Here is a 27,481-nt window from a genome sequence, read left to right on the forward strand (position 1 = left end):
ACTGGCTTGAAGCCCAAGGTCACTGGCTTAAGCAAGGTGTTACTGGATTGGCTGGAGCCCTCCTGTCAAGACACATATGAAAAAGCAATCAATGAACAACTAAGGAGCCACAACTATGAGTTGATGCTTCTCATCTCTCTCCCTTTCTGTTTCTCTATCTCTGTATGTCCCTCTCTTTTTCTCTCCCCCCTCTCTGTCTCTTGCTAAAAAAAGAAAAAGAAAAATGAATAAAAATAAAAAATATGAAAAATCAAACTTTCATTTGACTGTAAAGGAAGAATTCAGGAAGACAGATACCATTATTCAACTCTGTATCATAAACAACCTTCCCCTAATGCCCAGTACAATGGATGTGGTACATTCCCAGTATATGGTGTACTTAATTTATTTAATAAAAACTACATAAAATCTAGGCTCCTCATGGCTATTCCATTTCAAGTTTCTATGGGTTCTCCAGTGCCGGGAATACACTACGCTTTTAGGGACCACCAATTGAATGAATGAATCCTTGGAAATCACTTTAGGAACAGAAAGATGGCCACTAAGACTTAAATTACCTCTCAGCACATCACTTAGAGACAGATCTGCAACATGGCAAGAAAGAGTAGCTAAAAAATGGCTGTGAGCAATGGAAGCCCATATCCAAGCAGAGATCAGGTTCCTGTGCAGGAACCGGCAGCTCTCAGAGAGTTCAGTCTCAGGCCTGCCTGAAACATGCAAGTTTCTCAGTTGTGAGCGCTGGGTTCAGTGCTAATTGATGAATCCAAGAAAATAAAGTTTAAATGCCTGTTACAGGAAGGTGGTCACTTCTAAAACAGGTTTAAATAAAATAATGGACACATGTGAGGGACAAGAGTCTCCTGCAAAATGCAAGGAGGCAATCACAACCTTTGGAAAATCCCAGTGGTCTAGCTTCTGACTCTTGGCTTTTGAAGGCCAACATCCCACTTTTATCATTTAATTCAGGCCGATGTTAATCCAGCGTGGAGAGAATGACCCTTGGAGACCAGACTCACATAAACTGAGCTACACATCTCAGAATGGCATATAATTGAATTTGAAATGAGAATTAGAACTGTCTCACTGACTGACCTGGTCTCTTTATTTGCTTTCTGTAAATAATATCCACAGGAGGTCAAAAGATGAGAAGTTTCTGTAGAGTGCAGCTCAGAACAAGAAGTTAGTAATACAGTGTGTCTGTAAAGTCATGGTGCACTTTTGACCGGTCACAGGAAAGCAACAAAAGACGATAGAAATGTGAAATCTGCACCAAATAAAAGGAAAACTCTCTCAGTTTCATACCTATTCAGAGCAGTTCGATGTGGGCTCACGCACAGATTTTTTAGGGCTCCTATAGCCTCTACAGACTCGTCACTGACTGATGGCCTACCAGAACGGGGTTTCTCCACCAAACTGCCAGTTTCCTTCAACTGCTTATCCCACCGAGTAATGTTATTCCTATGTGGTGGCGCTTTGTTATAAACATGCCAATATGCACGTTGCACTTTGGTCACGGATTAGAATTTAGCAAGCCACAGAATACACTGAACTTTCCTCTGTACTGTCCACATCTTGACTGGCATGGCTGTGGGCTGCTCCGCTGCATACACGGTGTTACGTCATCATCTGCACATGCACACATGCTGCCACATCACCCTACAGAAACTGGGAGGGTTTTCCTTTTATTTGGTGCAGATTTCACATTTCTATCGTCTTTTGTTGCTTTCCTGTGACCGGTCAAAAGTGCACCATGACTATACAGACACTCTGTAGAACTTAAAAGTATCGTGGTGTCAGGTCGTGGAGACAATGACTACTTGGAGACCACATGGCATGCACTGAAGGACCTAAGGGAGACTGCTTCACAGTCTCCTACACAGGTTTCATGAGACACCCCCCCCCTCCGACTCCCAGTCCTTACGGGTGTTTATTGATACACACAAATAGAAGCAGGGACTAGAATGAGGAAGTCAGGAAGCAGAGATGAGAATGAAGGGGAACTTCTTTAGAGCAGACAAAAGGGCAAGGGAAGTAGCTCAAATATCCCCATCTATTGATTAATCAGAATTGCTAATTCTATCCCTATTGTGCTGTGTTCAGCACAGTACTGCATTCAGTATATTCTGTCAGTGATACTACTGTGGCTTTTGACTCAGGGCACTGAACTCTGTCCCTGTTCTCTGATCCTATTCAGGGTCTCCACAGTGTCAGGCTCTGGGAGTCTGTCCAGCAGACAAACCTTACAGAGCAAACCACAAGGTGCCAGCAAGACTTCCCCTGTCCCAGGGTGGCCTGGCTGACTAGCCTCCTTGCTGAGGTCCTATTTTTTTCCTGTTACATATGTCAGGGCACTCCATCAGGTTAATCTGAGGTTTTACAGGCCTAGAAGCCAAGCTGTCTTCTTAGTGACTACCTGTCTCTACTCTGGTGGGTTTTTAAGCTTACTTCATATTCTCATTCCCAAAGGGCAACTTTACTGCAATTTTTTAGGAACTGTTATCTCCTTGGATCTTCTACATATGTTAAGCTCAAGTCACAGCCAGATCACCCAGCGTGGAACAGACCCATTGGTGATCCATTCATGAATATTCTGCTTATATGTCAGCCAGAGTTCACCCTATCCATGTGTCACTCCTGTCTGCTAGAAAATGTCTATCTTTACTATGTACCAAATCACAACTCCAGCTCAGGGTTCAAAATCACAGGCCCATCCATAGCCACAAAGAAAAACCATTCAGACAGTAATATGCATCCTGTCTCAATACACACCTACCTTTACACTCGTGTACACACTGGCACACTCATTCATCCTCATTCATCCCCTGAGGTGGTGCTCACCCACGAGCAGGAGCGCATGACGAACTACAGCTAGTGGTTCTGCTTCCATGCTGTGACCCCTGATCTGTGTACTCTGGCAATGCCTGAAGGCGCTCTGACATTTGCCCTCGTGTGATGGGTTGGCGGGATGGGTGGGACGAGTGGGAAAGCTTGCCCTGTGGATTTTGAGTACCCTCTACTAAGTGCTACCCCTCTATTTCTGGCACTTGCTCCAAGAAACTAAATGGTTCCTTAGGTTCGAGTATACTGTTATATAAAAAAAGGAATTTGGCAAGTATTCCAGGTCCTTCGGCTTCTTTTTTTGAATGAATGAATGAATAAAGGAATACATACATACATATATACATACATACACACTTTTAAAAAGACTCCTGGGTTGTGGCCAAAGTTTTACAAACTTAGTTACAAGCACAAGAGTAAGCAATTTTGAAACTAACTCAAATACTGACGCACAGACTAGTACTTCTCTCACATGAAACCTCAGCAATTATTATACATCTTAGTAGAGACCTGGTTTTTCTCTCTTACAAGTCAGACTCCTCCAGGGTTGACTTGTTCAACAGGGCTTTGAGCACCTGACACTTCAGTGGGGAAGCCTCACTAGTATACCTTGATTTTTGTCTTCCCCATCCTCATCTTGGTCAAAAATCTTTAATTAGTTGGTTACCATAATTACTCTAGCGGGGGACCTTGTTTGTTCTCCTTCGCCGCTATTCCCAGGGATCTGAAGGCTCTCCTACTTCTGTGTCAGAGGGACCTTTCTATTACAGCTACTCTCTGCCTTTTTGTTTTTCTCTTTCATGATCAGAACAAAAAAAAATAAAAGCCTGGGGAAATAAATGATCTCTCCCTCTATGGCTGGGTAAGACCCTATAACTACATTTTCCCAATCAGGAAAAGTTTCCATGACAACTCTGCTTCCTGATGCCACTATTAACTTAGTGTTCACATCAAAAAGTTCTTTATCAAGCTCCATGGTGACTGTACTTCACCACTGTTATAGGGCTCTAATATACCAGCTGTTTGCATGAACTGTGTTTTAAAAGGGTTTTCTTTACAATAATCATTAAAAAAAATGCATCAATACTGTATACTGAAAAAAATATAGCAGCCACATAGACATGAAAAAGAAATGTGACATGGTGAACAGTGTGAATAGATAAATGGGAAATCACTGGGAGGTAATGACAGCTGGGTGACTTACACCATGGTCAATGGCCTAAACACTGGGCTAATAGCTAATGAGGTTGGGATTCCTGCTATATATGACCTTGGGTAAGTAACTTTTCCTCTCTGAACCCCAGTACCCCCTCTATAAAAGACAGAAACTGAGAAAATTTGTGGGCTATCTAGAAGAGTGGATGATAAAAAAGCAAAAGTTGAATTGGAATGAGTCTGAGTATGAAAGCAATCACAATATTCTAAATGATTATTAACATTTTGCTGGTGGAGAATAGTATAGGCAGTAGATATTTGAAGATTTTCTTATAACCTTTCCTCTTAGGCTTTTAAGTCATGTCTGCATTATCAGGAAGGAATATATTCATTCCCATTCCTGAGACTTAAGAGGATAAGAGGATATACCTGAGCAATCTCCAGGGTTCATCTAAATCTCTCTATTTATAGCTCTGCATAAGCATTTGTTTAATGTTTGAAACAAAAGCAAAGAAAGAAATGGATTAGCCATTAAAGTATTTGTTCAATATTCCATATTCTCAACAAGCAATCAAAATATTTTAATTCTTCCTAGAGGCAAGAAAACCCCACGAAAGTGTATTTTTATAATTTCATTGTTGCACAGCTCAAATTTCACTTCAAAACCAGAATTTACATTAGAGAAAACATTCAATATGCTCACTGAACAAACTCCCCTATTCCAACTCCTCCCTCACCTTCATTCACAGTGCTCTCAGATAGCTGAGAAGGCCCTCACAAATAATACCAATTCAAATCTTTATTTTTAAAAGGCAAAGCTTGCCCTGGCCAGTTGGCTCAGTAGTAGAGCATCAGCCTGGCATGTGCAAGTCCCGGATTTGATTCCCAGTCAGAGCACACAGGCAAAGCACCCATCTGCTTCTCCATCCCTTCCCCTCTCGCCTCTATCTATCTATCTATCTATCTATCTATCTATCTATCTATCTATCTATCTATCTATGTATCTTCCCTTCCTACAGCCATGGCTCAATTGAAGTGAGTTGGCCCCAGGTGCTGATGATGGCTCCATGGCCTCTGCCTCAGGTGCTAGGAAGAGCTCAGTTGCTGAGCAATGGTGCAATGCCCCAGATGGGCAAAGCATTGCCCCCAGTGGGCTTGCCAGCTGGGTTCCAGTTGGGGTGCATGCAGAAGTCTGTGTCTCTGCCTGCCCTCCTCTCACTGAATAAAAAATTAATTAAATAAATAAAATAAAAGGCAAAACTTATTTTGCCTTTTAAAAATCTCATTTCTATCATTATGGTGGACTATATATCTAGGCAAACCCTTCCTATCAAAAACTCTTAAAATGGTGAATATAATAATTTTTTAAATGTGTTTTATGCCCTGGTCAGTGGCAAAGTGAATAAAGCATGAGCCCAGTGCACTGAGGTTGCTGGTTTGATCCCAAGGTCACAGGTGGAACATGAGGGTCACTGGCTCATCCAGAATTAGCCAGTTCATTCCTGAGGGTGCCAATCAAACCCAAGGTTACCAGTTCAATCCCTGGTCAGAGAAGCAATTAATGGCACAACTAAATGAAACAATAAGTTGATGCTTCTCTCTCTCTCCCCCTCTCTCTTCTTTTTCTCTCTCTCTCAAAAAAAATGTGTTTTACAGTATAGACAAAAAAATTAAAAATAGAATTATCATATGATCCAGCAATCACTCTTCTGGGTATACATCCAAAGAAAATGAACAGATATCTATCACTGCAGCACTATTCCCAATGGGCAAGATATGGAAACAACCTAAATGTGTGTTGACAGATGAATGGATAAAGAAATTGTGGTATATATACAATGGAATATTATTCAGCCTTAAAAATGAAGATTCGAAACCTTGAGGTTGCTGGCTTGAGCATGGGCTCACCAGCTTGAGCATGAGGTCACTAGCTTGAGCATGGGATCATAGACATGATTCCATGGTCACTAGCTTGAATCCAAAGGTCACTGGTTTGAAGCTCAAGGTTGCTGGCTTGAGCAAGGGGTCACTGGCTCTGCTGGAGGCCCCACACCCCTGGCCCAATCAAAGCACATATGAGAAATAATCAATGAACAACCAAAGTGCCGCAACTATGAGTTGGTTCTCCTCATCTTTCTCCCTTCCTTTCTCCCCCCTCTCCCTACTGACTCTGGGCTAGACCATATGACTTGCTTTGACCAATAGGACAGTAGTAAATATGACAGCAAAAGAGACATGAAAAGTGCTAGCAGAATGGGACTTGTCCTCTTGTGCTGGTCTTGAAATCTCTATATCCACCACCGTGTGATTAGCCCAGGCCAGCCTGCCAACAACACATGGTCCATCATCCTCATTATCCCAACCAACAACAAGCATTATCCAACAGCCGGCACCAATTGACAGACATATAAGTGAAGCTATCCTAAACCAACTAGCCCCAAGGCAACCTACCCGTTGAATGGAGTCTCATGAGTGTGTCTCTCCAGGGGTCGTGTACAGGAAGGTATGAAGAAATTGGGACCATTACTGCAACAGTTTACCACCTGCCAACAGGGACAAGCCCTTCCTGTTCCCCCTTAATATGATGGAGCAAATTTTTCCTACCTGAGCATACTTCATTGTAAGTAGGATTGGAAGTATAGCCTCCTGCATAACCAACTTGAGTTGAATATACTCCTTTCAGGGTCCAGAATTTTCTCTCAGCGCCCCAGAAACAGCCCATTCCTAAGAAAAACATAAGGTACTGATTAGTACTTATCAAAAATAAGAGTCATTGCATTTTATAAACTCTATTACACTAGAAAAGAGAAGTTGTTCCTGTCATTTAGTAATCAAAAATTATGAAGATTTTATCTTTTAAAGGAGAGTTTCTAACATTAAAAATAATTTTATTTAAGATTATTTGCATAGACTAACTCTTTGCTTTAGTTGTACAAAAACATAAAAAGCCTTACATTTTAATGAAGTTAGTAAAGCTATACTTTTCCAAATAACACAGTAAAAAGATAACTGCATTTGATGAATTACTTCCACACCAGATTCATTATAGACTTGTCAAAACATAATAACTTGTATTAATAGTAGAAATTTATTTAAGAAACAACCAGCATCCTTATCATGCTTTTTAAAAAAATTCTAACAAGGAAAGTTAACACTAAAATACCGATTTAAATGGGAAAACTCTACCACAAATCAATAGAGATTGACAAAGTAGTCAAGCAACAATTTCCTGTATGTGCTCAGTTGTTTACAGTTTTAAAAAATTCTTATGTGATAAATCACTGCTCCCCAAAAAGAACACTTTTCTGAATTATATTAGTGAATATAATGAGAGGAGAAATGCAAGGAAGGAAGGAACAACAACAAACAAAAAACCCCAAATTGCATTCCATTCAATTAGAAACAAGGTGCTCATACAGTATTCACTGGATTCCTTCAAACAAGTGAAAACTAAGGCCCCTCTCCCAAGAATACATATATTACACACATCGAAAATGACGACTTATATTTCCCTGGGCTCCAAAGAACTCTCATGTTCTACCATGAGTTTCTGTGCTCAACTGCTAATCTGTGGCCAATTCCTAGATGTAAACAAGATCACTCACTACCCCGCTCAAGTTTTATGCACACTATTAACTTATGTAATTAATATCTCGGGTGGAACGACAGCTGGAAAATTAATACATGCCTCCTACTACAATCACTAGATTTGTTAAATTCATTGACAGAGCTGAAAGAAAAATTAGATAGAAGTTTACTGAAATTCTTGACACTTGATAATATTCCATTTTAAATATTCAGAGCAACAACAACCAAAAAGCAATGTGCATAACATTACACATTATACAAAAATATATTTGCTCCAACGGAGGGGAAACATACCAACCAAATATAAGTTAAAAGTTAAAAAATACAATAGAGTCAAATAATAAAATTTAATGCAATAAAAAAATCACTTTTGTGGTAACAATGCAACATAGAAATATGTATATGTCGCCATTGCCTAAAGCTAAATTTACAAAGAAAAAGCAATCATGTGCATATTTATATTACAACTATGAAAAAATATTCATACCAAAGCAGCCTAGAAAAAAATATACAAAGTTATAACCATAATTGTATTACAGTAGTGAGAATATAAAATTTTTTTTTCACTTTTCAAACTTTTCTGTAATACTCTTATTACTTTAAAAATTAAAAATATATACATTTTTAAAAGGAAAGCAAAAAATTGGAAGAAAAACATAAGCATATGCATTACAGTATTTGAATTACACACTGTTAGATGCCATATTCCTGTTTTCAAGGCAACTGTCTGCTGCTAGTGGATATAACTAGATATTTACTGGGTATTAAAATTGAGTATCCTCAAGTCTCTGAAATAAGGATTCACTACTAATTTACTTCATTGTATTCCTGGGGTGAGGGAATTATATTAGGTTTCTCCAAAAAGGACCAGTAGGATATATGTAGATATGTATACGTAAAGAGATTTATACTGCCCACAAAAATTAAGGGATATTTCAAAATAAATATGAAGCGATAAAGAAAAGAAGCATTTGATTTTTTTATTAAACAATAACATCAAATGACAAAGCAAATGACAAGTCAAAGAAAGTTGTTTGATTATGCAAATGAGATGCAAGACCAATTTTTATTTCATTGGTGAAAATGCTCTATACAAAAGGCTGACAGTACTGGAGTATCTGCACGTTCCCTGATCTCCTAATTTTTGTGAGCAGTGTATTATGAGAAATTGGCTTCCACAATTATGGAGGTTGAGAAATGCTATTAGCTACAGTCTGAGAGCTGGACACCAAGGAAGCTGGTACTATAATTCCAGTCCAAACCCAAAGGCCTGCTAACCAGCAGCACCAGTGGTTCGTGGACAGGAGAAGATGGATGGCCCAGCTCAACCAGATAATGAATTCACCCCTTCTCTGCCATTTTGTTCTACTCAGGCCCTTGGTGGACTGAATGGTGCTCATCCATATTGGTGAGGGAGGTCTTCTTTATTCAGTCGACCAATTCAGATGCTAATCTCTTCTAGAAACACCCTCACAAATACACACTAAAATGATGTTTTATCTGGGCATCCCTTAGCCAGCTCAAGTTAATCACCTATCACAGGAATGATGACAGGAAGTTCTGAAGGATAGGTAAAGAGTGATCTGGGCAGCATTACTGAACAAACAAGGCCACAAATGCAGCCAGGAGCTGCCAAGCTGAGGGCACTCCAGCCTCTGAAGTTCAGAAGTCTGCAGGGTCCATTGAATACAGTATTTCTGTATCACCCAATGACTAAAAGTTATGGTACCAAAAAGTACTGCACAGTATATGATTCTATGCACAGGTACCTGATGGGCTATTGTAGCAGCCAACCTACTTTGACAATGTCTACAGTACCATACAGATGCCCCAGACTCTATGTTCTCTATACCCTCTCTATATCCTCATGGTATAGCTTTCTGAATGACTTTGGCCAAACCAAACAAAATATTTGCTGCAGGTAGAGAGATTAGAGAAATACTATATTTAATCCCCTTTTGATGTTTAACAGGAATCAAGACAAGCCTCATGCTAGAGGAAGGAAGACCCAGCTCTAAGTGGGCAAAGGCCTCCAGGGGAGCCCATGCGTGGCTGAAATAATGCCTCAGGGACCTGGTGTGTAATCAGTGTCAAAATTTCTGGAGAGGTACTTAATTTAGGATAGGGGTTGTTGTAAGAATAAAACTCCTTGAAGCAATAAAATGTTTTATCCAATGTCTTCTAATGTAACCTAAGCACTCTATTCTTTGGTTTTGAGTGTGTGTGTGTGGTGGATATTTAAGCCAAAAAAACAAGTTTATGTATGGCAGAATTCTCAGAATTTACCATGGTCTGGTCAACAATATGACTATTATCAAAGAAGAGATACTAAGCACTATTTTCTTTAAAAATATTTTATAGTTAACCTTTTATTATAAAGTAAAACACAGATACAGAAAAGCCACACAAAACAAATATATTATTATTAGGTGACCATCCTTGTAACCAGCATTCATGTAAAGATATAGAACTCCGCCATCCACCCAAGAAATCCCTTTTTCTGCATCTATTGAGAGTCATGATTTTTATCCTTCATTATATTAATATGGTGTATCCTATTTACTGCTATGCATAAGTTGACCCATTCTTGCATCCCACTACATCATGGTATATGATCCTTTAATGTGCTATTGAATTTGGTTTGCTAATATTTTGTTGAGAAATTTTTGTGTCTGTATGTTTTGGGAATACTGGTCTATAGTTTTCTTGTAGCATCCTTATCTGGCTTTGATATCAGGGTAATGCTAGCCTCATACAATAGATTTGGGAGTGCTTCCTCCTCTTCAGTTTTTTGGAAGCATTTGAGAAGGACTGGCATTAATTTTTCCTTAGATGTTTGATAGAATTCACCAGTGAAGCTATCTAGTCCTACGTTTTTCTTTGTTGGGAGGTTTTTAATTACTGCCTCAGTCTCCTTATTTATTACCGGTTTGTTCAGATTTTTTATTTCTTCATGAGACCATCTTGGTAGGTTTTGTTTCTAGGAATTTCTACATTTCTTCTAGATTATCCAATTTGTTGGCATATAATTTTTCATAGTAGTCTCTTATTGCCCTTGGTATTTCTGTGAAATCAGTTGTGATCTCTCCTCTTTAATTTGTAGTCTTGTTTATTTGAGACCTCTTTTTTTTATTAGTTAGTATAGCTAAAACTTTCTGGATTTTGTTTACATTTTCAAAAAAAACAACACTTAGATTCATTGATTTTTTTCTATTGTCTTTCTGGTATCCATTTCATTTATTCCTGCTCTGATTTTCCCTTCCTTCCTTCCTTCCTTCCTTCCTTCCTTCCTTCCTTCCTTCCTCCCTCCCTCCCTCCCTCCCTCCCTCCCTCCCTCCCTCCCTTCCTTCCTTCCTTCCCTGCTCTGATTTTCTTTCTTTCTTTCTCTCTTTCTTTCTTTCTTTCTTTCTTTCTTTCTTTCTTTCTTTCTTTCTTTCTTTCTTTCTTCTTTCCTTTCTTTCTTTCTTTCTCTTTCTTTCTTTCTTTCTTTCTCTTTCTTTCTTTCTTTCTTTTCCTTCCTTCCTTCCTTCCTTCCTTCCTTCCTTCCTTCCTTCCTTCCTTCCTTCCTTCCTTCCTTCTTTCTCTCTCCCTCTCTCTCTCTCTTTCTTTCTTTTTATTCAGTGAGAGGAGGGGAAGCAGACAAACTCCTGCATGCACCCTGATCAGGATCCACCCAGCAAGCTCACTAGGGGGCGATGTTCTGCCCATCTGGGGCATTGCTCTGTTGCTCAGCAACCGAGCTCTTCTTAGCGCCTGAGACAGAGGCCATGGAGCACATCCTCAGCACCCTGGGCCAACTCATTCCAATTGAGCCATGGCTGTAGGAGGGGAAGAGAGAGAGGGAGAAGCAAGAGGGGGAGGGGTGGATAAGCAGATGGGCGCTTCTACTGTGTGCCCTGACCAGGAATTGAACCTGGGATATCCACATGACGGGCCAACACTCTACCACTGAGCCAACTGGCCAGGGACACTGATTTTAATTATTTCCTACCTTCTGCAAACTTTGGGCTTAGTTTTTTCTTTTTCTAAATTCTTCAGGTATAAAGTTGATTGTTTATTTGAGATCTTTCTTTGTCTTTAACATAACCATTTATTAAAATAAACTTCCCTCTTACAACTGCTTCTCTTATATCCTATAATTTCTAGTATTTGTGTTTTCATTTTTGCTTTTTTGTAAATTGCTTTTGTCCATTTTTCTATTGGGTTATTATATTTTTCTTGTTGATTTGTGATGTTTTTATATATTCTGAATACTAATTTTTGGTCAATTTCATGTATGCAGATATCTTGTATTAGATTTGAGTTTTACCTTCATTTTTATGCCTATTGCCATACAGACACTTTATTTATTTATTTTTTTATAAATAAAGTTTTATTTTAATGGGGTGATATCAATAAATCAGAGTACATATATTCAAAGAAAACATTTCCAGGTTATCTTGTCATTTAGTTCTGTTGCATACCATCACTCAAAGAGAGATCGTCCTCCGTCACCCTCTATCCAGTTTTCTTTGTACCCCTCCCCCTCCCCCTCTCCCTCATTCCCTCCCCCCACCCCCGGTAACCACCACACTCCTGTCCATGTCTCTTAGTCTCGCTTTTATGTCCCACCAATGTATGGAATCCTGCAGTTCTTGTTTTTTTCTGATTCACTTATTTCACTCCGCATAATGTTGTCAAGATTCCACCATTCATACAGACATTTTAAATTTTAATTGTGGTTAAATTTCTCCACATTTTCCTTCATAATTTGTGCTTTCTGTGTATCATGCATAAGAACTCTTGCCATGCATTAAAGTTATACAGATAATATCCTATAGTTTCATAAATTTTTAACTTTTAATCATTTTAGGTTTCTAATTCACCTGGAAATAATTTTTGGATAGGGTATGAGATAGGGATTCAATTTAATGTTATATATAGGTATCAAAGTATCAAAATAAATTATTAGTTATTAAATAACCAATAATTTCCATACTTATCTCTAATGTCTTCTCTATTATGTCATTATGAGTAGTACTATTTCTGAATTACCTATTATCTTCCACTCATTTGTCTAGTTCTGCATGAATAACATACTGATCTTCAGTAGTTTACCCAAAACAAATATTTATTCCTTGTGTACTATGTGCCAAGAAGTGCTCAAAGCACTTGAAAAACATGAGTGAGCCAAACAAAGGTCCTATCCTCTTATAGTGCTTACACTCTATTGGTGAAAAACAAATAATAAGTGTTGGGGACTGAAAATCAACAGGGTCTCTGCAGTTTAGATTTTTGGGGGACAGAGGTGTGGGTAACTAGTAGTAAGCTGACAGTCTGTCCAACCCCCCCCCCCACCTCACTTGTTCTGTGAAGTTGCTAAAGGCTATTTTGCTATGGTGCTGAATTGTTTATACTTACCCTACCCTCCGTGTCCACCAGAGAGACTGGAGGCAAGTTTCTTTTATCCTTTGTTTTGTGAAGTTAAGATGTTATGTATGGTGGGGGTTTTCTGCACTTGGTAGAATTCTTGGGTTGCCTTGGAAATGTGATCACAGAGCTCTTTGATTTGCTAATGACCCATTTTGCCCTATAAATAAAGCAGGAAGCAGGTGTTGAGTGCACTCTGTCCTTGCCATCAGCATTGCAGAGGCCTTCCGAGCCAGTCCTTTTACTCTAAGCCTATTTTCTTAATTTTGTGCCATTCCCACTCAGGACCTGGAATTACTAGCCATGCTGGTTCGCAGCAAATAAGCACTAAAAATAATTTAAAACTACATGATGTAGCAAGTGAAAAAAAAATAAAGAGCTATTTTTTTAAAAGTAGAGCAAGTCAGAGGGATCTGGAGGGTGCAATGTTAAATAATGTGTTTGAGGTAGGCCTCAAAGAGATGGTGACTTCAAACAATTATTTGAATGTGGTGAGGTGGGCACCCATTCAAATATCTGAGATACAGGATGTTCCAGGCCAAGGATATAGTCGCCACTAAGAATATGCCTGCTGTGTTTAAGGTGCAGGAAAGAAGCCAGTGTGGCTTAAGCGGAGTGAGCATGAGAAAGTAGTGCACCATGATCAGGATGGCAGATCATGTAGGGTTTTGTGGGCTATTATAAGGGCTCTGGACTTTACAGAGTAAAATGGACAGCCATTGTTGAGTTTTGAGCAGGAGAGGAGATGATATAACTTATGTTCTACAAGGACCACTCTGGCTTTCCTCTGCTGAGAAGAAACTGAAGTGGATCCAGCACAGAAGTAAGGAATGGCTAGACCAGATGGTAGCAGAGGAAATCACGAGTTATAATCAGATTTTGGATGTATTTTGAAGATATAGCCAAAAGGAGATGCTGGTAGATTGGAAGCAGTGCTTGAGAGAAAAGGAGAGTGAAAGATGATTCTTTTTTTAAAAAAATATATTTATTGGTTTGAGAAAGAGTGAAAAACATCGATTTGTTGTCCCACTTACTTATGCATTCATTGCTTCATTTTTATATGTGCCCAAACAGGAGATGAACACACAACCTTGGTGTATGAAGATGACATTATAATCTTCTGAGCTACCAGGCCAGGGTCAAAGATGATTCTTAATATTATTTCCTTGAGTGAAGAATAGAGTGAAGAATAGAATAGATTTGTAGGGAAAGATCAGGGGTTATAATCACTCTAGTTTTAATGCATTATAGTATCTAGTAAAGCAAATCTTTTTATACTTCTTCAAAATTTTCTTTGTTATTCTTGTCCCATTACTATTCCAAAGTTAGTTTAGTATTAGCTTGTCAATTTCCATAAAATACTGTTAATATTTTTATTATAATTATGTTGAACTTATAGATTAATTTTAAAATACTTTTTAATATTCAGTCTTTCTGTAAATGAACATAATTTAGCTGTTCATTTATTCAGGTCTTCCTGGCTATTCTTCAGTACCATGTTATCATTTTCTCCATAAAAGTCTTACACATTTTTATCCCATATACATAGTTCTATGTACACTATGATTTGTGTTGCTGTTCTAAACACTGTTTTTTCTATTACACTTTTTTATTGCTTATAGTTGGGATATAAAACACCATTGATTTTATTATGCTTTCCATATAGTCAGTAAACTTAGAGAACTCTTGTTTTCATTCTAATGATTTCTTTCCATCTTCCCTTTGATTTCCCATATAGAAAATCATATTTTGTACAAATGACAGTTTCTTATCTCTGTGTCCAATTATTATTCTCCTTTCTTTATCTCATTTTATTGCATTGGCTAGGGCCTTCTGAATAACACTGAATAATGATAGTGAGGTGGAAATCCTTGTCTCATCCTAGTATCAGTGAGACTGCTCCAATACGTATGACGTTTGCTACATGTTTTGATAGATACCCTTTTTCAGACTAAGAAAGTTTTCTTCCATTCCTAGTTAATGAAGAGCTTTTTATCATGCATGAGTTTTGAGGTTTAACAATGCTTGCATTCTTTTGAGAAGATCATATTGTTACCCTTATTTTTAACCTCTTAAAGTTGTACATTACATTTATAAATTTTTCTTAACCACTCTATGGTAAACCTTACCTACTAATAATGAATTTTAATACTGAATAATTATTCTTGCCAACATTTCATTTCAAAACTTTTTATTTATGTGCATAAAGAAGATTCATCATAATTTTACTTCCTTAAACTATCTTGATCAAAATTAGTATCAAGGTTATATTGGCCATGTAAAATAAATTGACTAACTTTTCCCCCCTCCTATGTAACATTGCATTAAAAAAGGATTATTCATTCCTTGAAGTTACAATAAAACTTTCTGTGTCTGTGGACAGAAGGGAGGGAATACGGATGACTTTAAATTTTGCATTGTATTTTATTTATTCAAGTTTTCCTATTTCTATTTCTGTTTTGCAGGTTTATGTCACAGAACAAACCTTGGTTTCATTGATCCTCTTTTATGGTTTCTATTTCTGCTCTTTCTTTGCTATTATCTTGTTATGCAATTTACTTTAAGCCTGTTCTTTTCCTACCTTCTTGATATGAGTGCTTAACTTACTTGTTTTCATGTGTCCTTGTTTTCCGATAAATATATTTCACGATACATATTTTTCTAAGTTTTGCTTTAAATAGACCCAACATATATAGATATGTAATACTTTTCTAGCCATTCTTTATCAAGTATTTTATAATTTTAACATTATTACTTTTTTAACTCATAAGTATTTAAGATGATGCTTTTGAATTTTCAAATATATGGCTTGTTTTTTATACTACCTTTTCATTTTGAAGCAATTTTATTGTATTGAGTTTAGAGAATGTGGTCTTCATTACATTCTTTTTAATATTTCTGAGACTGGCAGGCAACAGATGCTGCTGGGGAAAATTCTGCTTCATAAGGTCAGCCTCACAGCAGCTCAGGCACTGTGGTCATGGCCAGTCCTCACAGCCAGCCAGCCTGATGGTCGATCAGACCTATGGATGTGCCAACAGCAATTAAGACTTAAGTATAACAAGAAGGCTCATATAACCTACACCAGGGACACTCTTGAAGCACCCAGCACCAGTGATCAGGGAGATTGCATGCACCGCTGAGACCCATAGGACACCTATTACACATAAGGTCAACCTACCAACACTGGGAGACACAACAGATCTACCAAATAAACAGAAGCAAACACAGAGAAGCAGCCAAAATAACGATACAAAAAAAGATGTCCCAAATAAGAGAACAGAAGAAATCTCCAGAAAAAAAAAGAAACTAAAAGAAATGGAGGCAAGCAGGCTACCAAGTACAGAGTTCAAAACAAAGGTGTAAAAAATGCTCAAGGAACTTAGGAAAAGAATAGATTAACTCAATGAGAACTTTAACAAAGAGATAATAAGCATTAAAAAGGACACAGAAACCATAAAAAAGAACCAGTCAGAAATGAAGAATACAATAACTAAATGAAGAACACAGTAGAAGGAATCAACAGCAGAACAGCTGAAGCAGAGGATTAAATCAACAATTAAGAAGACATGGTAGCAGAAAACACCCAATCGGAACGTCAGCCATAAGAAATGACATCGGATCATTTACAACAACATGGATAAAACTTGATAACATTATACTGAGCGAAATAGGTAAATCAGAAAAAACTAAGAACTTTATGATTCCATACAGAGGTGGGACATAAAAATGAGACTCAGAGACATGGACAAGAGTGTGGGGTTACAGGGTGGGGGGGAGGAGATTTAGATGGTTAGGGGAGGGGAGGGGCACAAAGAAAACCAGTTAGAAGGTTACGGAAGACAATTGGACTTTGAGTGATGGGAAAGCAGCATAATCAAATGTCAAAATAACCTAGAGATGTCTTCTCTGAACATATGTACCTTGATTTGTCAATGTCATCCCATTAAAATTAATTTTTTAAAAAGATAAGTTAAAAAAAAGAATAATGAAATTTGTTAGACATATCTGCCTCAGTACCCTGCACAAACTGGCTAAGGCAACTTCTGCTGACTGGCAAGGCCCTCTCTCCCTGTCGTTAGCTAGCATACCCCATTCTCCAGCTCTGTCTGCGAGGGGTGTCACTCAATAACAAACCCTCAGAGGACAGATGGGGTAGGAAGAGCGGGCTGTGCTGTCGGGAGTGGAAACCAACAGGGAGGCCAGGCTTTCAAAAGAACATGTGCAGTCACCACATGTGCCTTCCACAGTTTATCCAAATGTTCCCTCTCTTCCAGCTCTTCTCCCCACTTTTAGACTTCACATAGAACACAGCCATGTTCACTGTCACTTTCAGGGCTCCTCCCACGACTAGGACCCCAGAGAGTTAGGATAGCAAGAGTGACAAAGTCATCCCACTCCTGACACTGCATACCTCTCCCCCAACCCTTTCATGGTGTGACAGTTCAAGGACACAAAATCGTTTTGCCTCTTTAGCTTCCTGTGTAAAGTATACATTTACTTTCCTTTTTATACTTTTAAAGTAGCCTCTTCTATCTAGTTCAAACCACAGACCATCTATTTGAAAAACAGTTCAGTCTAGAGGCCTAACCCTTGACCATCCACCTAAGAAAGCTTTTAGAAAGACAGGTGTCCAACTCCCTACTGGGCATCTCCACCTGTAAAGCTAGCTGACACCTTGGAATCATTATAGTTAATACCGAATTGACCAATCGAGCCAGCATCTTCTGATGTCTCTATTTGTTTTTATTGCATTGGCATTTTCCTGGACCCTTAATAGGAAAGCTGGAGTCTCCTTTTATTTGTCTCAGCCAAAGCAGTTTCCTGATGTTCAGTCCTTTACGTTCTTCCCGCCCCCCCCTACCCTTGTTCCCATCACCACTACCCTAGTTCAGTAACTCATCAGCTAGTCACGCCTCTTCAACTGTCACCGTGCCCTAGCCTGCTCCACTGCCACCATCTCTCACATTGCTTTCAGGCTGATCCTCATCACATACGCTTTCAAACATGTCATTTGTCTTGTTTAAAACCACAGAGAGGTAATTTGCAAGAATCTTAAAAGTAATAGCACCTTTTTATCCGATGATTCCATTACTAAGAAATACTTCTAAGGAAATGGTTTTTAACTGACAGATACTGATTTTTAAAAAATGTTTTATTTATAATAAAACAGTATTATTTATAATAAAAATTTGAAGCCACCTAAGTATTTAATATTAATGTATTTAATAAATGACAGTTTATTTATTGTAATAAATTTTTAATAAAGTATTACACATCCATTTTTCTAAGGTTATTTAATTGGACAGAAAAATATTCAAAATATTATGTTAAGGGGAAAAATTCAGGATATTAAACTGGATGAAGAATTTGTTCATATTTGGTTTAATATACACCCTTTGAAAAACAGACTCAAGAGGAATAAATTAAAATATTAATAGTGGTTATTATCTCAGAGTAAGATTAGCAGTGATTTTTATTTTCTTCTTATAATCTGCAGTATTTTTCAAATTTCTAAAGATGTATTCCAACTGCCATAGTCAAAAAAAAGTTTTTAAAAAATATATTTATATAGATTAATTGATACAGCCTGGAAGGAAATGCAATAAAACATTGGAATGAGCCCTGGCCAGTTGGCTCAGCGGTAGAGCGTCGGCCTAGCGTGCGGAGGACCCGGGTTCGATTCCCGGCCAGGGCACACAGGAGAAGCGCCCATTTGCTTCTCCACCCCTCCGCCGCGCTTTCCTCTCTGTCTCTCTCTTCCCCTCCCGCAGCCAAGGCTCCATTGGAGCAAAGATGGCCCCGGGCGCTGGGGATGGCTCTGTGGCCTCTGCCCCAGGCGCTAGAGTGGCTCTGGTCGCAACATGGCGACGCCCAGGATGGGCAGATCATCGCCCCCTGGTGGGCAGAGCGTCGCCCCTGGTGGGCGTGCCGGGTGGATCCCGGTCGGGCGCATGCGGGAGTCTGTCTGACTATCTCTCCCTGTTTCCAGCTTCAGAAAAAAAAACAAACAAACATTGGAATGATAGCTTCCTCTGGCTGCTCTCATTTGTGATTTTATTTATTTTCCAAATTTTCTTTAATGCACATGTCACTTTTATAACCAGTAAAATCAAGGTAGTTGTTAAAATTCTAATCCCCATTCTCTACGTTAACCCAACCAAACACTCTGTCCCGTTACCACGCTCCCTGCTGGCTCTGTTGTCTGGCCCTACCCTGCATCCTCCCTGGCTTTGGAAGTCCTACCTGTCCACCCAGAATAGTTTCAAAAATCACGATCTCCCTTAGGTATTTTGAGAATGCCTTGCAGACCCAAAGTTTCTCTTCTTGGAACCCAAAAGCATTCCCAAGCCCCCTTAACTCAGGCCTTCTGTAGTCCACCCTGTGGAATGCCTGTTGGTTTCAGTGTTGTAACCATCTCCCTCCACAGTGAACTAAGAACATGGAGCCCGCCTCTCTGGTCTTGGTTTACCCTCTGTCAGTCGGCATGGCACCTTGCATGTATTAGGCTCTGCAGGGGGAAAAAGTCTGTTGAATTGAACTGGAATTCTTTGAAAATTTAATGGACCATCTTTTATAATTATGATAGGCTTTACCGTGGAGGTATTCCTAGAAACCATACTGCCAGTTTCTGGAGAGTTCAACTCTTCCTTTGACGCTTCTAAAGTGGAAACTCAGTGATTATATGCGGGGAGGGGGGATGTATTGTTGAACACAGACTGAAAAAGTTCTTATTGCACTATCTCCTTCCTTTACCAAATTTTGGGTGGTTGTAGACATGGATTCAGAAACACCAAATGTTTTATATTTCAACCAGGCCTATTGCTGAAACCTGTGTCATCTCAGTGAAGCTCCTTGTTTTTCTAAGCTTTGGTTTCCTCGTCTATAAACTAGAAATAGAATACTAATCACAGAATTGTTGAAAGAATTTCACGGGCAACATAATAGGTGCCATGCATATAGTAGGTGCTCAGTGTTTGTTTCCATTCTCTTCTCTCATTTTCCCTGCTTGCCCACCTTCTCCCTCCCAACATACCGGTGCACACACTCAAAACTCCCTCTCTCAGTCCACCCAAAGTCAGAGCTGCTCCTCCTGCCACCCTTGCTCTCTGAGATACAACATCATGTGCTGGAACCCGAGAGCCAGCCCGTCAATCCTCCGTGTACATACCATATAATTTATGGTATGCAAATTATATTCCAATAAAGCTATTATTTAAACAATTATTTAAAAGCAAGAAAAAGCTTAACATCTCTTCATATCTCTGCCTTCTCACTGTTTCTCTTCTGCCTAATGCAGGCGTGGCCAACAGTTTTTGCCCCAGGCCAGATTAGAAAGAAAACTTTTTTCATGGGCCAGACAAAATATTAAAATTAAAAAATGTTAAATACAAAAATGATTCATCTAAGTAAACAAAATTTTATTATGTAATTTGGTTATGAATAAATGTGAGTGAAAAAATTGTAATATACAATATTATTTTAATAAAAATATATTTTAATAAAAATATAATTACATACCCTATAAATATACAAACTGTATCACAATCAATCGAAACAAAACAATATTTATTTCATTTTACAAACAGCCTGGACACGTTTTCAGTTACCAACTGCAGCTATTGTCTAGGCTACAATGCCACTTGATTCAGCACACTGGACCACAAAAATAACAAATTGTTTGACCTTGGGTGCGCACTGGCAAACTCTGCCTAAAGGAATATGGGTTTCAAGCCCTGGCCCGTTGGCTCAGTGGTAGAGCGTCAGCCTGGCGTGCAGGAGTTCCGGGTTCGATTCCCGGCCAGGGCACACAGGAGAAGAGCCCGTCTGCTTCTTCACCCCTCCCCCTCTCCTTCCTCTCTGTCTCTCTCTTCCCCTCCCGCAGCAACGGCTCCATTGGAGCAAAGTTGGCCCGGCGCTGAGGATGGCTCTGTGGCCTCTGCCTTAGGCACTAGAATGGCTCTGGTTGCAACAGAGTGACGCCCCAGATGGGCAGAGCATTGCCCCCTGGTGGGCGTTCTGGGTGGATCCCAGTCGGGCGCATGCGGGAGTCTGTCTGACTGCCTCCCCGTTTCCAACTTCAGAAAAATACAAAAAAAAAAAAGAATGTGGGTTTCACATCGCCGCTAAACGTCAAACAGTTCATATCGAGTACAGATGAGTACAAAAGTTGTAAATCTTTATAATGAAATTATTTTTAAAAATAAAGAAGTATCGCGAATCCATTCTACCAATTATTGGAAGTTAACCCTAGATTAGTCGCACGCAGAATTCTTTTCCACGTATCATTATCTTCTTAAATATCTCGATTTGCAATAATCAAAAACACTTCCACTTCTGAGTAGCTGAGATTTTAAAGTAGCAGAGAATATTAAAAATTTAATCACGGGCCGCATAAACTCATTATGGGGGCCGAATATGGCCCACAGGCCATATGTTGGCCATGCCTGGCCTAATGTCACCAATCAGGTCTTTGTCACCACAAACCAACAAAGTATGCTAGCCTCAACCAGAGGTACTGTGAGTTGTGTGTCTCCAGCTCATTCACTAAGATTTTTAAGCCTCAATTTGTCATCTGAAAAATGAGTAGAACTAAATTATTTTTAACATCCGGCTTGACCACTGAATGATTTGAGGGCTTTCTGGAGAGAATTAGAAGGAGAATTGAAATCTGTTTCCTCCTTCTCCCCAACCTTAACTGTGACTTTATGAGTGCAATCAGTGAGCAAATAAAATTTTTCCTACAAATGGCACATAACTGGCTTTTCCTTATGTAGTAAGAAGAAAAAGGAGCCAGCCACACACCGTACTAGTATCTTTGCACATATAGAACCCCCTGATTGCCCTACAAGCAAGACAGTATTAGCCCCACTTTAAGGATGAGAAACTGGAAAATCAGAGGTTATATCATGTGCCCAAAGACACAAGACTAAGGCAAACCCAGGATGCGAGCCAGGCGTGCCTGGGATTCAAAGCCGATGTTCTTTCCACTCTGCCATGCCGCCTCCCTAGAAACAACCTCTGGAGCTATAGTCTTCATGGAAAGCTGCGGAGACCCGTATGGGAGCTGAATTAGGAGGCTCCCTGTTATGGACCCGTGGCTGGAAGGGTAATTCTGTTGTAGCGTGTTATTCATTACAGAGGATGCAGTGGCACCTGCTAAATAAAAGGCAGTTCATGTGGATCTCGTGTGAACAGCGTGATTTTATGGAGCACTCTGCTGGAATTACATTTTCTGTAATGGGATTTTACTGGATATAAATAAAGTATATAGAGACTCAGCAGCAAAGACACAGAGCACTGTTCACAGCACATTACCAAACTCCTTTCTGTGACTTCCTGTCTTCTTTAAAGGCACAGGGGTGACATCCAGATGGTGTCACTCTGGTAGCATCACATCTGGTCCAGGTGATAGCTCTGAACAGGGAGAAAAATGGGAACCCGAATTCCAGCCACAGTCTGACAAGGGTAAACCCTTTATTAGAAGGAGGGCCTGTGCAGAGATGGGGAATGTCCTGCATTAAATTCTAGAAACACAACTCCACAGACCCAAGACCAGAGGTGGCCAGGTCCCAGGCACAGACACACGTACGTTCACAGACCCCGGCTGAACGTGGCCTGTGCCCAGTCACGGCTGAACGTGGCCTGTGCCCAGTCACTGCTGATCAGCTGTCCAGCAGAGGACGGGGACTGGCAGATAGTTTTCGGCTCTAAAATACTATGTCTCTCTCCCAAAGACGACGACTGCAGGTGGCAGGAATGAGGTCTCAGTGTATTTTCATTGCTAGCTCTACTTTTTAGCAAACCTACAACATGTTAAATAATTCAAGGTGACACTTTCCTTATCACTTCTCTTACTTGAAAACTGTGAAATTTTCAAATACCTTCTGCTAAAAAATAACCACATAGCAATTAGAGTCTGATTGATGTTTTCAGTATCAGATGACAATTAATCGCCTTCTGTCCACATCAATTCCTAATGCTGCTTTAATTTGATTAATTATTCTTTGCAGTCTCTTCCCTAATTTAAAACATGCCCATATAGACACAGTTACGCTCCACTGTACCTTTGTACTGTGATTAATGTGGTTCCAGGTTCTTTATACACATTGCTGCATTTCATCCTTCACCCGGGGAATAGTCTCTGAAGAGTACAAGGTCTTTATTCACCAAAAGGGCTCAAGAACCAGTCTAAGGTTGGAAGGAACCTTGCCTCTAATTTAGCATCAATGCCCTGCTAATATTACAAAAAATCCCTTAGCGCCACAGCAAAAGGTTGTCCAATCAAAGCTTGAATTGCTCTCAACTTCTTGAACCAGTCCAGTTCACACCTGCAGATCTAACAACAGTTAGAAAGCTTGTCCCTACATGGAACTGAAACCCTGGAATGTGTCCTTCTTTGCTCTGGTCTTCTCCTTTGAGATCAGAAAGAACAAATTTAGCCCCTCTTCATCATGACACCCTGTCAACCCTTCGAGCATGTGAAGATAGCCCTGGTGACTCCATGGACCTCCTCTTGTTCAAGCCGAATAGAAGTTCCTTCATCTGCTCCTCATTAGACATATTTTTGAACCCACTCACCATCTGCTCCTCCAGATGTACACCAGTGTGTCTGTATCCCTCAAGGGCAGTGGAGCCACGACTGCTTCCAGGTAATGGGCTACTGAGGCATAGACTCCCCTGGGCAGGAGGGCCACGGGACAGACATGCCAGCACTGTGACAGCCCAGGCTTTGCAAAACGAGCTCTCTGGAAGCAGCACTGTGCTCTGAGCACCCAGAAGGAAAGTGGTTGCTAAGTGGCCTGGAGGATAACACATGATTAAATAAAGAGTAGCACCTCAGTTCAGAAGAACCAAACTCTGCCTAAGGACATGAGCATGAGGAGAAGAAGCCGGGTAAGAATGGGTGATGGCATTTTATCAGGGCCTGATAAATATGTTAGTAGTTTGCCTAGGCTAGGGCAAAGAAAAGTAAGCCCTAGGAAAACAAACAGCATTCATTTTTCCTAAGAGGTATCCTTTATCATTTCCCAGGTGTACCTGTTCATGGGCCCTGCCCTCTCTTAAGTGCTTGCAGGTTTATTTTTCCTTCTAGGGTAGGTAGGAGATTCATGGAACTTCAATGAACAAATGACCATGACATTTGCCAGTGGGTGTTGATTAACACAGTCGAATGCTTTCAGTTCCAGCTCCCAGCTGAAGAAAACTTCATGAACGGTCCCCGTAACAACCTGCAACTACAACATGACCCACCTCTGATTATTTCTGAGAAGTAGAAAAACATGAGAGGGAAGCTAGCTAGTGTCTGTCCGGGTCGTTTCCTCTCATCAGGAAGGAGCAGTACAGATGGGAGGGCGGTTAATGAGAGACAGACAATAATAGATTGGCAGAAGGGCTCTCAGATTGGCAGAGGGACTACATGCCCTCTGCCACCAATGTGCTCCAGGCCACCATCGTCTCACCCTTTGAAGACGGAGCACCTCTACTCTTGAGGAAAGAGGAACTAGATTTAATTTTTGCTGGTGATGATTGAGGATGTGGTTTAAATGTGCAATGTCAAGTTTCTTGTGAAAGAAAAGGAGACAATACAGCTGTTTGAGAAGAGCATAACAAGAAGGCATGTTCAGAAGCCTCCAATCTTGTTTTTTCAAATTTTAATTCTCATCCTTCCAATTCGTTCTTCAAACTGAAACTTGAGTGACCTTTCTAAAATTCAACCATGAGCCTATCATTTCTTTGGTTCTCGTTGCTCTTAAGATAAAGTATAATTTCCTTAACCTGACTACCTGGGTGGGTAGTGAGGTCAGATGACCACTGTGGGAATAGGTTTAGCAGGAGAAGGAAACTACCATCTGTGAAAGGTCTAGCTATGATGTAGCCAGCACCACCTGATAGTCTATTCTATAGACTTGTAAGAAAGTTGCCATTATTCTCATTTAACAAATGATGATCCTGGGATGCAGCTTGCAATGATATGCTAGTGAGAGGCAGAGCTAGGGTTTGAGCCCAGATCTGAATTCATTTTTAACACACTGTCACCATGGAACCAGAAGAAGAGGAACAACATGTTCTTAAAAAAGCTGGAGTACAGAAGAGGGAACATTGGTGGTCATTGAGTAGGATATATTGATACATTCCCTGTTTTATACCCATTGATTTTTATCTTTAACCCCACTTCAAGCTCTTTGTTCCTTGGTCCTGAATTGATTCTTGCTTTTGACTCTCCAGATTTGGCATTCATCTTGACTAACCCTCAATAATATTCATCAAACTTATGATTATTTCCTCAAATATACATATTCTACCCCAGTATTTCTCTCCGGGCTCCTTCTGATACTCTAATTACACATACATTAGACCAACTGACATGATCTCATAATCACCAAGGCTTGGTTCATTTTGTTTAAAAAAAATTTTTTTTCCTCCCACCTTTAGTTTGTATAATTTCTGCTTACCTAACTTCAAGTTCGCTGATCCCTTCTTATGCAATGACCAATCTCCTGTTAAGTCTATCCAATAATTAGTTTTATTTCAGATGGTAGATTTTTAGTCCTAGAAATTCCATTTCATTCATTTTTATAGTTTACATTTCTTTGCTGATGTTTCCCTATCTACTAGCCCATTCTGTCCACCTTTTCCTGTAAATTCTTTAACATATCTTGTCTGCTAATTCCAACGTCTGACTCATCACCGGACTTGCTTCGAATAACTTTTTTCCTTTAGTTATTAATCATATTTCCTTGTTTCTTCACATGTCTAATAATTTTTATTGCATAGTAAACACTGTGGCTGATTCATGCTAGATTTTGTGATTCTTCTCCAGAGAATATTAAATTACTGGTGGGTTATCTTGATCCCATAGACACTTAGTTTTAGATTTTACAAGAATGGGCTTATTTTAATAAGCCAGTCAGAGAAGACAAGTGCCATATGATTTCACTCATATGTAGAATCTAATTGAACAAAATAAACTATCAAAAACAAAACAGAAAAACATATCACAGATAGAGAACAGAATGGCAGCTTTCAGAGGGAAGAAGGGTCGTGGGGCTAGGTGAAAAAGGTGAAACAATTAAACAAAAACACCTCACAGACACAGACAACAGTACCGTGATTACCAGAGGGGGTGAAGGGGGCAGAAGAGGGCGTAGGGAGAATAGATGGTGATGGAAGAGTTGCAGGAACAAAAAGCGACTCCTGGAGGACAAGAGACACTCAGGCAACTTGCTGAAGGAAGGGGCTTATCTGCCAGCGGAGCAATGTGGTCTAATAGTAAGGTGACCAACTGTCCTCCTTTAGGGAGGACAGTCCATCTTTTGTAAGTTCCATCCTCCTTTGAAAAGTGTCCTCCTAAATGTCCTCCTTTTTGATATTGGAAGACTAATCTGTAAATGTCCGTGTTCGATCGATGCAGAGTCGATCCATTGCGTGTGATGTGACGTGTTTGTATTTAAAAGAGTATTTTTTCTTATAATTATTATTAAAAATTAATAGGCATGTAAGAATAATTACAATATAAAATATTACATGTTTTTATTATTCATTATCATATTATAGTGTATTATTGTTGCAATGAATAAAATGTTTCTTTTATTTACGATATTGTTTTCTTGTCCTCTTTTTCATTGTAAAAAAGTTGGTCACCTGACTAATAGCCATCAAATCACGAGCTTCCCAAAGTTAGTTTTCTTATATCTTATATACCTTTACAGTGTTCATACACAGGGTGCGTGATTCCTTTGTCTGTAAGCATACGTAACCCTCGTGTCTCGGGAGGGCGGTAGTGTGAGGGGAGTTTCGGATCATTTGTCTTAACTATTCACAAATCTTGTTTTTTTTACTTTGTGCTGCAAGCAGTTCCAGGAAGCCCATAAGGAAACTATAATTAAACTGGTTGACTCAATCATTCCTACAAGCTTTCTCCCTCCTCAAAAGAAGACTTGACTTTGGGTGATGAACATACACACAATACAATGTACAGATGATGTATTATAGAACTGTACACATGAAACCTATCTAATTTTATTAACCAGTGTCACCCCCAATAAATTCACTAAAAATTAAAAAGAAAAAAATGGACTTATTTTTCTTCTTCCTCTTAGCCTTATGCTATAACCCTTTATCCTGGTTTTGTTACCAGAGTTTCAAAGAAAAGCCTACATTTTTTTTGTCTGTCTAACTAAGCAGGACTTGAACTTCAACTCTCTCCAAGAACCAAGCAGCTGCCGAAATCTCAGCATTCTAGCAGCTGCTTCCTCCTGATCTCCTTGGAGTCTCACATTGTGCATGCACAGATAGAGGCAGCTGCAGTTTTGAGGGAGTTGTACAGAGATGTTGGGGCTCCCCCGCTATTGCTCTTTCCTTCCAATGTTTCCCATGACACTAGGGTGTTAGCCTAGCATGACTGCCACTTCCTATTTGCTCTGTCTTTTTTTTATAGGCAACTTGTAAGCTGGGAACTGAGCTGAAGGAAAACACTAGTTAAATGTGG

At 39.5% G+C, this 27,481-nt stretch overlaps 1 protein-coding gene across 4 annotated transcripts in view; it reads right to left on the reverse strand.

The window, feature by feature from the left end:
• MSRA (methionine sulfoxide reductase A) overlaps positions 1–27,481 on the reverse strand; it is a 417,427-nt gene that overhangs the window by 190,807 nt on the left and 199,139 nt on the right. For all 4 annotated transcript variants that reach the window (XM_066388174.1, XM_066388145.1, XM_066388164.1 and 1 more), the window contains exon 3: positions 6,598–6,717. In XM_066388174.1, coding sequence (XP_066244271.1) covers positions 6,598–6,717 — 120 coding nt within the window. The remainder of the gene's footprint in view (positions 1–6,597; positions 6,718–27,481) is intronic.

The sequence above is a fragment of the Saccopteryx leptura genome, chromosome 1 (assembly GCF_036850995.1).
Source record: "Saccopteryx leptura isolate mSacLep1 chromosome 1, mSacLep1_pri_phased_curated, whole genome shotgun sequence".
In the NCBI taxonomy this organism is placed as follows: domain Eukaryota; kingdom Metazoa; phylum Chordata; class Mammalia; order Chiroptera; family Emballonuridae; genus Saccopteryx; species Saccopteryx leptura.